We start from the raw sequence: 14,173 nt of genomic DNA, 5'->3' as shown, positions 1-14,173 counted from the left end.
TAGATCACAAAGATTCTTTAATACTTGTGACAATTTCAACTCAAGTTCTCAGAAAACAGAGCACTGGAGAAGACGAGAAGAATTTATTTCATTAATCTAAAACTGTACATGTGTTGGGTTAAGTATTTATACATTGAGTAAAAACTTAACCCAAGGTTAAAGACTATTAAACCAACTAACCGACTTAATTGGTTTAAGACACAAATGTAATTACATGTACCTGCTTTATTAAACGGACTAACAGAAAACAAAATAAAATGAAATGAAAATTTTACAATTTACATTATTTACAATAGTCCCCCTCAAGATGAATGGTATATATTGTGAACATTCAGCTTGGACAGCAATGAATAAAATGGAGCAAATCCGAGAGGCTTGGTGAACAAATCTGCAAGCTGATGGGATGAGGTAACATGTAAAGTCTTGAGTAGTCCAGCTTGTATCTTTTCTCTGATTAAATGACAATCCAACTCTATATGCTTTGTTCTCTCATGGAAAACAGGATTAGCAACAATATGTAGGGCAGCTTGATTGTCACAAAATAATAGAGAAGGTGGAGAATGATTTTGACCAAAATCATTAAGTAAAGATCTTAGCCAAGTCAACTCACAAACTGTATAGGTCATGGACCTATATTCAGCCTCTGCAGAGGATCGAGAAACAGTGGTTTGGGAACTCGTGTGGGGGCGGGGGAAGAAGGATCTGTATTCGTCTCTGCATGCTGTCCCTCTTTTTCTCCTTCTTTCTTTCTTATTTTTCTTCTTATTTTGTTTGAAGTCAGATATCTGCCCATCACCATCATCATACACACGCTCAACCGAAATTTAGACCCGCGCGCCGATTCACTAATGGCTGCGCTTTCTAATCATGAAGCGCTCATTTGGATATCTAAATATCTCGAAATTATGTGAACAATAAAAAAATAATTTAATTCAAGATATATTATTAGATTTTAAATAAGGGAAAATATTGTCATCAGCCCCTCTAATAAATTACACACTCTACACCTTACACACTCTACATCTTAAGTGTCAACTGATTTTATCATTTGAATTTTTTTCTCTACGTTGAAACTAACAATTTGATATAAGAGAGAGCACTTGAAGAGAGAGAGAGAGAGAGATTTGTTGAAAAAGAAAATTTGATGAGAGAGAGCTTATGAGAGAGGTCAAAGAGAGAGTACTTGAAAAGAGAGAAGTGAGCGATGTTAAGGAGAGTTTGAGAGTGAGAGCTTGACCAGATAGAACACCTGAGGAGAGAGAGAGAGAGAGAGGTTAGATAGAGAGAGATTTGTTGAGAGAGAGTTTGATGAGATAGGTCAAAGAGAGATCTTGAGGAGAGAGAGAGAGTTTAGAGAGAGATGTTGAGGAGAGTTTGAGAGGTTGAAGAGAGACAAAGCTTGAAGAGAGAAAGAGCTTGAAGAGAAAGAGACTTGAGAGAGCTTGATGAGAGAGACTGATGAGAGAGGAGTCTGACATTTAAAAGAAATAAAAAATAAAAAAACATGTGTAGTATGCATCTAAACAGCTGTGGATGCATAGCAATTCTTTTTAGATAAATGAGAAAAATTTAAATAAAAATATGTAAAATTTAAAAATTATTTAAGTATAATTTTTTAATAATATTTTTGTTTCAAAGTTTTTAAAAAAATTGTATGACTTTTTGTATTTTGTTACAAAGTTTTGAAATATATTTATTGATTTTTATGTTTGGATGATAAGGTAATAATTAAATAAAAAATTAAATATTTAAAATTAAAGAGTGTTTTATATATATTTAGATATTATTTAAAATAAAAATTATAAAAAATGTTGAGAACAGTCCAAGCTTTGCATAAGTGTGAGCCTCTCATGGTTCCTTCCATTCAGGACACTTGGATTCCCTTACTCTGTTATGATTCCACACTTCTCATTTGTAAAAGTGTGGATTGGTATTCTGTCCTGGAACTTACTTTTTTGGGGCCAAGTTATCCCTGGCTTGCCAAAAATTATCTGTGAGTAATTTTTATGAGCTAAAACTGTAAGAATTTTTTATTACATTCTTGATTTTAATCTAGAAAAAAAAAAAGCTTTAATTTCATTATGTATTTCAAACTTAAAACATTGTTGGGTGACTTTACATTTTTGATTTTTACGTTTAGAAATATTTCGGTGTGTGGTTAACAACCCATTGATAATGGTATTTAAAATAGTAAATACTATATGTATTTGTGTACTTATAATTTTACATATGATATTCATTTATTTTCTTTTAAAATTTAAATTTAATAATTTTTAATATATAAATAACTGACACATTAAAAAAAAATATTTTAAAATTTTTATTGAATACTAATAATATTGTTTTATTTAAAAATTATCAATAAAATGAATCATTCTACTCTATTCCGGTGGTTGTACATAAAATTTCTACTTAAATTTTGATGACACAAGATGGTGCAAAAATTAATGTTGACGCATAACCGGATGACATGACCTTTGTAAAATTATTCAAAAAATAAAATTTTAAAATAAAATAATTCAATTAATAGATTTATTCCCTTTTCGGTTTTTCTATTGATCAGCCTCACTCTTAAAGATTTCAAACTTCAAACGTAATTACCTAAATTATAATTTATTTTATTGTATTGCTGAGAAGCCTGACTTTACCAGCTAAATTAATCAAAGCAACACTCATAGAAACATACTACAAAACTATTTAATTTATGAACCGGAAAATGCTACCCTTCCTGTGGATTTATACGGAGGATCTCTACCGACTCAACTACTTAAAATTAAAAAAAAAAAAAAAATCCTCCACTCTCTCTCTTTCATCTCACACTTTCTTCCTCCTTTCTTCGTCTTCTTCTTTTTCTGACTGTTTGGCAGTCGCTGCTCCTCCTCCTTCTTCGTAAACATGAACAGCTGAAAAAAAGAGCTCTTCATCGTTATCGTCCTCATCAGATAGAAAGAAATAGATCTATTTGATATATCTACTTGCTCATCAGATCTGGTTTGTTGTGTTTATGAAAAACAAAACCTATAGCATTCATGATTTTTTATCTTTTTCCTTCCTTGTTATTTTATTTTTGTTGGGCATCTTTTTTTTGTATTTATTCTGAGTGATGAAGGAGGGAGTGGTTTTCACCTTTACAGTAAGCGTCAGACCAAGACGAGGAGGAGAAGTGGTGGCGGGGGTCAACTTTTTAGCCACGTGGCATGTTTCTAGAATGCCACGTTAGTCAATATAGCTTCCTCTGCACCCTTGAAGATCTCTCAACACTCTGAATTCCCTTTTAATTTGACAATTGACATCATTTGTTAGAAAAACTCTGGATGCAATCGTGTTGAGCAGTCGGCGTGCAAATGGCTTCGCTGACGTGGAAAATATTGGAAACGCTCCGTTTTGGTTTTTAAAGTCAGAAGCCCCTCGATTCAATTGCCTTCCTTCAAGTCCTCGATGCAATCGTCTTCATTTAATTTCCAATTTCCCTCTCGTCTTCATTTAATTTCCCTCTCGTCTTCCCCGTGATAACAGCTCATCGTCTGTTTTGAATGCTCGAAACGTCCCTCGATTCCTCTCCCTCCTCAGAAGCCTAGAAGCCTCAACATTCCTTTCCCTCCTCTCTCGTCTTCCCCAAATGCACGAAACGCACGATTCTGAATCAGTCCCACCCATGCCCAGAAGCCCTCGATTGAAATGCCCTCCTGTCTCGTCTTCTCCAAACTGTCGAAACGCTGGATAAAATTTCAGTCCCTCAGAAGCCCAGAAGCCCTCGAGTCATCTAACTCCTCTCATCGTCTTCCCCAAATGCGAAACCCTAAATGCCTCTCATCGGATTGATGAAACCCTCGATTGAGTCCCTCTAATCGTCTTCCTTCCATCTCCCCCGATTCAGTCCATCGCAATCGTCTTCCCAAAGCCTCGAGTCAGTCAGTCCCTCTAATCATCTTCCCTCCCTCTCCCTCGATTCAGTCCCTCTCATCGTATTTCCCTCTCCGTCTCTCTGTCTCTCTTCTTCTCTCATTCCATTGCTCGAGTCCATCATGATCTCATTCCTTTCGTAGTCTCAAAGGTGACCGAACCTAAAGCTGTGCAAAACCCTAACCCTAAGCAGGCTAGACCTAACCCTAACCATTTTCAAAACCCTAAGTCATCATCCCAAACCGAAACCCTAGCCCTATTTATACCTAGATCTAACCTTAACTTTTCATCCCGAAACTGACAATCAGTCGGCCGTGTCCAGGTTATTTCATATCATATTTTTAAATTACTGTATTTGTATGATTGGATTTCTGTATTTTAGGATATTTTTAGTTTTGTATTTCTGTAGTTTCTGCGAAGCATAATATTCTGTAATGACTATTGAGAGTTGATAAAAGAAATCTGTTATGTTTATAAAAGAAATACTTGTCAAAAAATGTTTTTAAAATAAATATGTTTGGTTCCGGGTGGTATGTTTTTGTTGATCAGTAATGTAAATGGTGGATGGAGAGGTACACACACACATGCTTACAACCTAGCCACCTAACATTATTTTTATTTGGCTCAACTTCTTGATTTATGCGTCTGAGTACTGAGAAAAAGCTGGTTGTTGATAGGTTAGCAATAAATACTTTCAAACACAACCTTCTTCCTCATATTTGATTGTATCAGTTGGGATTGGGCATCATATATGCTACCCAAATCCTGTGCCTCATATCCTTGTTTCACTTAACTGTTTTTAATTGGGATTGACATACTGCCTTTAATGCCTCGTTTCACCTAACTGTTTGCAATTGGGATTGACTTATATCATTGTTAACCCTGTTTCATGTAACTGTTTTCAATTGTGATTGACATACTGCTTGTGTATTATTCTGTTTCACTTAACTGCTCTCAAATGGGATTGACTTACTTCTGAGATAACCCTATTTCACTTAACTGTTTTCAATTGGGATTGACACACTGCTTGTGTATTATTCTGTTTCACTTAACTGTTTTGTGTTGGGATTGACTTACATCTGAAATAACCCTGTTTCACTTAACTGTTTTCAACTGTGATTGACATACTGCTTGTGTATTATGCTGTTTCACTTAACTGTTTTCAATTGAGAATGAAAAACCGCTTGTAATGCCCCGTTCCACCTAGCTATTTTCAATTGGGATTGACATGTATCTCCTAGAACCTGTTTCACTTAACTGTTTGTTTTTGTTTCACTTAACTGTTTTCAATTGGGGTTGACATATATCAAATTGACATACTGTTTCACTTTACTGTTTTCAATTGGGACCCGTGATTGACATACTGCTTATAAGGCCCTTTTTTTACTTAACTGTTTTCAATTGGGATTGACATATATCTGTTATTATACCCATCTTTTTACTTAACTGTTTTCAATTGGGATTGACATATATTCCTGTAACTTGTTTATGAAATGCCATAGCTGCTGTGTATATAGCTGAGACCAAATTTATCACAATACTGCCTTATATATAGTGATAACCTGTTTATTAAATGCCATATACTGATTTGAATGCTCGTTTTACTACAATATCCATGATAGCAAATGAGTTCTGCTTCTCATTCCGGATCAAGTTTGGAGAGACCACTTTGCTATTGTGGCTCCCAAGCGAAGCTACGGATTTCTGGAAAAGCAAACTCTTTTGGTAGAAGATTTTTCAATTGTCCAAACTATAAGATGAAAAAACAATGTGACTTTTTCGAGTGGATTGATATTCAAAGTGAGCAAAACAGTTGCTGTAAGATGACGTTGGAGCTAGCTGAACGGAGGCACGACAGGGTACTTCAATCGCGGCTACGTAGCGAGGAAGTAAAATATAAAGCATTGGAGAAGAAGTACAAGGGAGTCTTCAATTTGCTGGGATTGACATGGTTTTTCATAGTCACTTTTTGTGCTGTACTTTTAGTGTATCCAGTGTCTTGTAACCTATCTCAACCAATGCTACGACTGATGTAGCCAGTTTTTGGCCTGTTTGAATGTGACTTTATCAGTTGGAATGTATTGGTACTTTTTGTGTCATATGTAAAACCGAACTGGACTTTTGGGTTTGTTTTTGAAAAGGGTACTTCATGAGCCTTTCTCAAGTTGTCCAGGATTGGCCTCATTTGTATGACTGTAATGAGGGATTCCTGTATATATGTTGCTCGCTGTCTTAGTAATTTGTGATTTGTATTGCAAAGAACAATTTAGAGGAACTTCAAATAAAGAAACTGTTTTTATTTGTATGTTCTAACTTCACTTGTAGCAACTTGTATGAATTAATGCTTTTAAAAAACTGTTTCATTATTTTAGTTATAATAGCTTGGTCATTTCTAGATGTTTGTTTTACTGAAGCTGGTATGCCATTAATCTGGCCACTAACGTTAAGTAGTGTGGTCATTTCTGAGACCAAATTACCACACTAGTCTGGCCAATTGAGCCTTTTTGAGCCATACACGCCTGAACTTAAATACACCCTGTTACTGTGTCAAATTCCAGCCCACGTGAACTACCATTACACCATCCCGATTGACACAAACTCAGGTAACCAATACATGACCTGCTTATAATCCGGCCATCTTACACACAAAAGGCCTCTGAATACTTTTCACCATCAACACCTGAATAAACCATTAATACTTTTCAATTTTCTAAAACCTCAATAATACATAGCTTTCAAACGAATCATGTGTCTAGCCTCATTCATGAGCCACATTGTCAATCTAGCTCTCTGAATACTTTGAAGAAATGAATTACAACAGAAATTTTCAAAATTTACAAAAATACAAAAATATGCCCTGGCCTGTTTTTCCTGCTTTTCCTCCAACTTATCCTGTATATCCACATACATAATTACAGTGCTTTTCTTTACAAAAAAAACTGTTTCATTTTTAAGGGCTACGCATCAAAGATATCTAATATACCCTATGTGCCTCAACCATTAACCGCATGTCTAAAATGCTTGTGACCCATCTCCACCCAAAGAGTTCTGGTTGTGCGCCATCCAATCATAAAATATCTGATAGGAAAAATGGGAGAAAATATTCAGTCATCTCCAATAACCATTAGAATCTAATATATGCAAGATCCTTCCATCTTACACTTTCTTGACTATCAATAATGGGATGAGATTGGGTGGGTCCACTACTGTTAAAAGGTGAGCTGTCTCGAACTCCCTGTTTATTTTCAAACAGATCCTATCAGATTACAAATATTGAAACCCGTATCAAACCATAGCTTTTAGCTGAACAATCGATCTAATACCTGCACTTGTCCAGGATTGACACAAATATCTACCTCCGATGGCCCAAATAAATTCCTGCGCGTGTCCAGTGCTGCAATATCTCCGTCATGAAATAAATTCATACACGTTCCAATGGATGATGTCTCTCTCTCATCTCGCTACCAATTAAGGAAATAAAAAACTGCTCTATTACATTATTTACAAAAATATCCTAATTGCCAAAAAATTAAACACATTAGCGTATAAACCCGAACCTGTTTGCGTTTTCCTCCAACTTGTTGTTTGGCTTGTTTAGCTTGTTTGGCTTTAACCTTCCGCATGTCTATCTCCATCCTAGATGCTCTTCTAAGAGATGGGGGTCTTCCCTTCCCTCTGACAATACGTGGACTTTTCACTTGTTGTGAACTACCAACTGCAGTATCCTGTGTCGTAAATACATGTTCCGAACCTTTTTTGGGAAAAGAGATGTTAGATAGGACATAAATACACAAGAAATAGGTAATGGATTTTATAACTTTCATTATTGTAGTAAATACACAAGAAATAGGTTTGTCGCTTTCGAACCTGTCTCGGCCATAGCCAAGGGGCGTTGGTATTGACGATATAATCCAGTCATCTCATTTATCCTCTTCTTTGCATCTTCAAATTGCTCATTAGAATCCACAACATAATCTATCATCTTGTAGCACATATTCAGAAGAATTGTGTGTCTATTACCATTTGGCCTCTGATCCCCTACATCGTAGCTACTTCAGATTGACGTGTATCTCCTCTTGATGTCCTTCCTCCATCGGTCCAAAATGTACTGGTCTGGCAATAATTTTATACCCATTGTTTTGAATACAGCCAAAATATGTCTACACAGTATCCCCCTCATCTGAAATAACCCACATGAGCACTTTGCATTGCAGTCATCCACATTAAAATCCACTGAATATGTAACCTGTTTTGTGAACTCCTTAATACGAACTTCATCCTCTAATACATAAGTGCTAGTTACGCCATCAGAACTGTGTAGCTTAATTTCCAAATCAAGCATGCCAATGACTTGCTGTTGAACTTCCTTAAATTTAGCATTGGTGTACAAGGATTGAAATTTCTTCTCAATTGGGGATCTAGATACGCAGGGAATGGTGCCGCTAAATGACAGGAATTCCGCCTGATTTTCATTTTCAATTTTCTTCTTCAATGCATTGTCAAACTGGTCAACAAACTCCTTCAAGTTGGTCTTCGCATGGACGTAACCGTCAAAAAAAGCATTCATACTCTCGCTTCGCTGTGTTGTACTCATTCTAGCCCAAAAGTGCTCTTTTAGGAAAACCGGTACCCAATGCTCACGCTCATTGTATAAACTTGTCAACCAAGCATTCTCATGTAAGTCGTATGTGTTAATAAAACCGGCCCAACAGTTTTCAAACTCCTGAATAGTTTGTGTGTCGTACACACATTTCATCAGCTCGGTTTTCAGCCCACTTCTATAGGTGGCATACGATCCAAGCTTCTCGGGGGCTTTCTTAAGTATATGCCAAAAGCAAAATCTATGTCGACTTTCAGGAAAGACAATAGCAATTGCATTTTTCATTGCTCTGTCTTGATCAGTGATAATTGCCTTTGGCGCTATTCCATCCATACACTGCAACCATGTTTGGAACAGCCATGTAAATGTCTCCGTGTCCTCATTGGAAATCAATCCAGCTCCTAACAGAATCGACTGCCCGTGATGGTTTACACCGACAAAAGGTGCAAAGAGTATCCCATACCTATTAGTCAGGTATGTGGTGTCGAATGTCACGACATCACCAAAATACTGATAAGCAGCCCGACTTCGTGGATCTGCCCAAAAAATATTTTTTAACCGCCCGTCATCGTCTAAATCCATCAACGCAAAAAAACCGTTATTCTTGTACTGCATTCTCATAAAATAGTCACGAAGTGCTCCAGCACCACCTGCACCAAGTCGCAGATGACGGGCTTTGTCGATGTAATTGCGACAATCCTTTTCCAAAAAAGGGAGGTTCTCAAAGCCACCTGCGCCAACCACAAGAGATCCATAACTCTTGTTCATTCGGATGCCAGCTAAATCATTTGTGTCTAGGACTCTTTTAACGGTTTCACTAACTGCTCTATTGCATCGAAAGAAGCGGGATTTCTAAGGGCTGATTACATGATTATGTGTATTATTCACTGTTGTCAACCGCGTCTTCCCCTCAATTCTTAGTGCATTAATCCGGGCCTTACAATCCGTCTTTCCCGTCGGACGTGGGTTTGCAGGATTAGAACTCTTAATCCGGGCCTTCCCTCCCCGTGCACAACCAAGAGTAACATATCTCACACCGTGATCGTCAGACCTCTCACTCCTTTGTGTCATCACCCCAAACCCACATATTTTTGCATACTGCTTATAATAGCTCAACAGATCTTCAAACGAATTGAACTCCATCCCTGATTTTGGCTCCTCAAAAATATCATCACCATCTGACGATGTCACTACATGTGGTGTACCGGGGGAAACAGGTTCAGTTACAGTCTCAACTGGTCTATCCAACAGTATTTCTTCATCAACTCTAGCGGCGGAAGTACATGGTGCTTCAGTTTCAAATTTGTCCGGTCTATCCTCTTCAGCAAATCTTGCGCTCGTCGCGGCGCTTGTACTCATAAATGGCCATGGAGGTCCCATTCCATATTGAAATGCATATCCAACATTTTGCTTCACAGGAAAGAAATAAAATATAAATAATATAAATTATAAATTCATGCAACTTGTAGGAAAAGCACCACAATGTTGCTTACATTTTTGTTGCCATCTACATATGGCATGAAAGGTGGTGACCATGCAGGAACTGGTCCAAAATAACCATGCATGGGCGTTGGAAAGTTTTGTAGACTAGTTTGACTGATACCCTAACATAAAAGAAATAATAATAATTAGGATGCTAAATAATTGAGTTGCATTGCATTAGGTTTTTAAATTATAAAATAACATACTGTGGTTGGGTGATTTGAGCTAGATGGTGTTAAGGTAGATGCTTGTTCTTCCGCTTTTCCCATGGCCTGTACAAGTTGTTCACTAATATGATCACATTTCATGAAGCAGTTGTGAAGCAAGCATAATAAAACTTTTCTTTTAATTTAAAAACAAATGACAATTACTAATCAATTATCACATCTTACATTTGGAGTTAAAACCTTCATGTTTCTCAGCCATGATTTTATTTTCTTATTACAAAACTTGTACATCACACCCTCAACATTTTCAATTTAAAGTAGAAAAATATGGCCAATTATAACAATAATGATAAATTCTCAATTATCATGAGTCTTGTAATTTATTTTTCCTTATGTCAAACAAAAATGCCGACAATTTTCACTTCAAACCCAAAAGGAAAAAACAAATTTGAGCCACATTGAAAGGGGACTTGATAATGGCATGTCCATAGCTGCATGCTGATTATACACAATTTGTTTCCAAATGTTTAAGTAGACTTATCACCATCAATTTTAAAATCCTCAACCATTAGCATTATGCAATTAGTTCAATTTATTGGTACAGTTTTAACCAATAAAAAACACTCGAAGGTATTTTTTTAACAACAACTCTACACTTGTATTCAATCTTTTGCAGATGAAAATTATTAAATTTTTCAATCATCTAACTAAACAACAACTGTAAACAACATTTTCTAAAAACATCTTTTTGTTCCTCATATTAATGCTCCAACATCTCACTTTACATTGTTAATGCAAATGCCACGACACAGACCCACATAGCCACATATATATCTACCCCGTCCATGAGTTCTGCACCGAAACTGAGCACGTTTCATGCAATTTATATACTAGGAAAATCAAACATTTTTTCAAGCATATGATGTTGGTTTTCCGATCGAGGGTGGATAGAGAACCTGGCTGTGGTGGTGCTGACGGCAGCCTTAGATCATGACCCACGAAACGCAGCCCGACCCACGAACTGCCAACCCACGTCGCTGACCCACTGTCGCTGACCCGAGGTGATGGCCCACGAAGCTGACCAGAGGTGATGGCCCACGGATCTGACCCAAACTCAGCCCACCAAGCTCACCCAAACAAGACTCAGGCTTGACCCACCCAACGCAACCGGCCTGAACTAAACCCACCCAAGCAAAACAGAGGCCCAACGGTGCTTTCAACCGATCTGCACCCACGACGAACTGAAGAAGCTGGGATTGACAAAATGGGGGAAAGTTTCTCTTCGGTCTCAGTCGCACACCAGAAGCGGGAAAATATTTGCCGAAATGATTCAATCGACTGATTTCTTCCATTTTACTTCGGTCGGGATTGCCTGCCGATTACCTTTCCCGACTGAGTGTAGAATTGTTGTTTGATTTATATTTTCGAAGTTAATCCTCGAAGCACAAAGCACAGACTTTTTGGCCTCTGCAAAGTATCGACCTTCAACCAAATGTAGCCTTTATTTTTTCTGTTCTGTAACATTTAAACTAAGGGATTAAAATTGAATAAAAACGACATTTGCTTGATGAACAGTAACCCTTCAAATTTAAAGGAACTACAAGTTTAAATGTAGCTCATAGCTTCTCGTTCATCATTGTAGCAAATTCAATGTAGTTCTATTTTGATGAAATTATCATATTTTGCAGTTGGCTAACTTTTGATGAATCCAATACCAATGTTCTTACTTTCTTATTATAAGTACTTTTGTCCGTTTAAAATTTTAAGAGTAGTAATAGGCCGGCTTACCATTTATTCATTATTTATATACAATTGTAAATATAATAATATTTTTTTTATTAATTTTAAACCTATCAAATCAAAAATCAAAATCAAAATAAAATTTAAATAATATTATTTTATTATATAGTTGTAAACAAGTTATTATACAGTAATATCTCTATTATTTTTCTTACACCTACTTTCTTTCTGTTTTAAATTTACTACTCAGTTATTTGTTTTTTTTTTTACTTTTACTTTTTGAATTTGGATTAAAAATTTCAAAACATTACATTCTTGTATAACCTAGACGAAAATAAATTCAATCAATCAACATAATCATATAGTTTAATTAAAAATAAATTTAATTTTATAAAAACATCTTCTACTTTAACATAAAATTATAAAAAAATTATAAGTTTGATATTCTCATTAATTATAATTTACAATATGTATATCACAGTTAAGTGCTATGAAAAGGAGTCTCGAGAGTGTTTTTGAAACTTTAATAAGAGTAAAAGAAGGTTATTTATTTATAAAATTCAATTTTTTAAATTAAATTACACGATTAGGTTGATTGATTGAATTTAGTTTGTTCTAAATTATGCAAAGTGGTCATGTTTTATGATTTTTAATCTAAACTCAAAAAGCAAAAAGAAAAAAAAAATAGCTAAGTACTAAAACAGTAGCGAAGAAGGTGTCATTGTCATTTCTGATCTTGTGGAAATATAGATAATACCCAAGTTGCTCTTAATTAATATTCAATGACAGACAGCTTGCATATATATATATATATATATATATATATGTATGTTCTTCGGTTCTGTGAGCGCCATCAGTGTACGTGCGTGTGTGTATATAACCATCGATCTAAGTTCTTCTTCGACAGGTGATCACTTTTTACAGTGGGATTTACAAGCAGTTGAAGTTGGAGCGGCCCCTCATCCGTCCTTGTGAGTAAGATCTACTCTGTTTTCTTTTTCAGTTTAGAGATGCAGTTCAACACTTTATTTCATCACTAGTATAATAAAGCAAACGCACAATTCCAATTTTGACTAATGTTTCCAACACCGCACCAGAAGATTTGTTTTTTTTTTTTTTCTTCTTTTTCGTTCATCAATATTATAAGTTTGTTAGTTGTGTTTCAACTAATTTCACGTGATATGAGTAAGAAAACTAAGTAAGAATGGTACTGCATGGAACTTCAACAAGATTTGAAACCCAAGTATTTTTAATGGACCCTATGAAAAAATGAATGTAGCTGCTAAATAATTTATTTAAATATAAGGAACATATATATATATATATATACCTTCAAAAAAAAAAAAAAACAGAGACCCAGATCTGAGATTTTATTCTTCAGTTTATGTGTGATTTTTGGGCATTAGTGATATCATGAAGTTGTTTCAACTTTTTAATTAACACTACCCCTACCTATATACTTTTCCCCTCTATCTATGTTAATTACTTGGTTCAGTCATTTGATCTTAATTTTCTTGAATAAAATTGTAACTTGATATAGGAGCGAGGCATACCCATGGAATCCGGATTGAGAAGTATTATTGTCTTTTAGGATCGATGAAGATAAATTATTTTTTTTTAACAAATTGAAGGTTTCATATATATATATATATATATATATATATATATATATATATATATATATATATTTAAAACTTGTATTGAGAAATATTATTGAATTTTTCAAATATGTAATATGTTTTTAAAATTATAATTTTATTATTTTAAAATATAATTTTTTATATACAATTATTTATATATATAATATAATTTTTATATATAATGATTATCTCAAAATGGTATATAATTGAAAGATGGTGATATATTTTGATTCCAATATCCCAACTCGAATAGTTGCCGAGACTGAATTCAATACTTTAATTTTGAGTCTTTGACCCATCAAAAGTAGTTCTTTTGTGATAAGGAACGACAAGGAATTGGGAAAAACTGCTTTAAGGGGTGACCGACCCACCATTATCAAAGGTGGAGTTCTACCAAACATCAATCCAGTATTGTTTTGTTGTGAAAAACGATGACAATGAATCGAGAAAGAGAATATAGAACGAGAAAAAACAATCACACATGACACAAGATTTACGTGGTTCGGCAAATTAAATACGTCTACGGGAGTTGCAGAGAATTTTATTATTGAGGAATATCACACTACAATGATCGATCTCAATATAGTACGTCCACTATGTTCTCTTACATGGCCATATGATATATCAACCATATATATACT

At 35.2% G+C, this 14,173-nt stretch overlaps 1 protein-coding gene across 1 annotated transcript; it reads right to left on the bottom strand.

Moving 5' to 3' along the window:
* Window positions 1-7,957: 7,957 nt before the first annotated feature.
* LOC122293497 (protein FAR1-RELATED SEQUENCE 5-like) lies at window positions 7,958-9,271 on the bottom strand. Its single transcript, XM_043102075.1, has one exon. The coding sequence runs from the start codon at window positions 9,269-9,271 to the stop codon at window positions 7,958-7,960; it is 1,314 nt and encodes a 437-aa protein (XP_042958009.1).
* Between the last annotated feature and the right edge of the window lie 4,902 nt (window positions 9,272-14,173).

Source organism: Carya illinoinensis, chromosome 14 (assembly GCF_018687715.1).
Source record: "Carya illinoinensis cultivar Pawnee chromosome 14, C.illinoinensisPawnee_v1, whole genome shotgun sequence".
NCBI classification, from domain to species: Eukaryota; Viridiplantae; Streptophyta; class Magnoliopsida; order Fagales; family Juglandaceae; genus Carya; species Carya illinoinensis.
Note: the sequence above shows the minus strand (reverse complement) of the source record. Positions and strands in the feature narration are given on the sequence as shown.

Coding starts and splice junctions, on each gene's coding strand:
- LOC122293497 (XM_043102075.1), bottom strand. CDS start 9,271: ATGAACAAGAGTTATGGATCTCTTGTGGTTGGCGCAGGTGGCTTTGAG.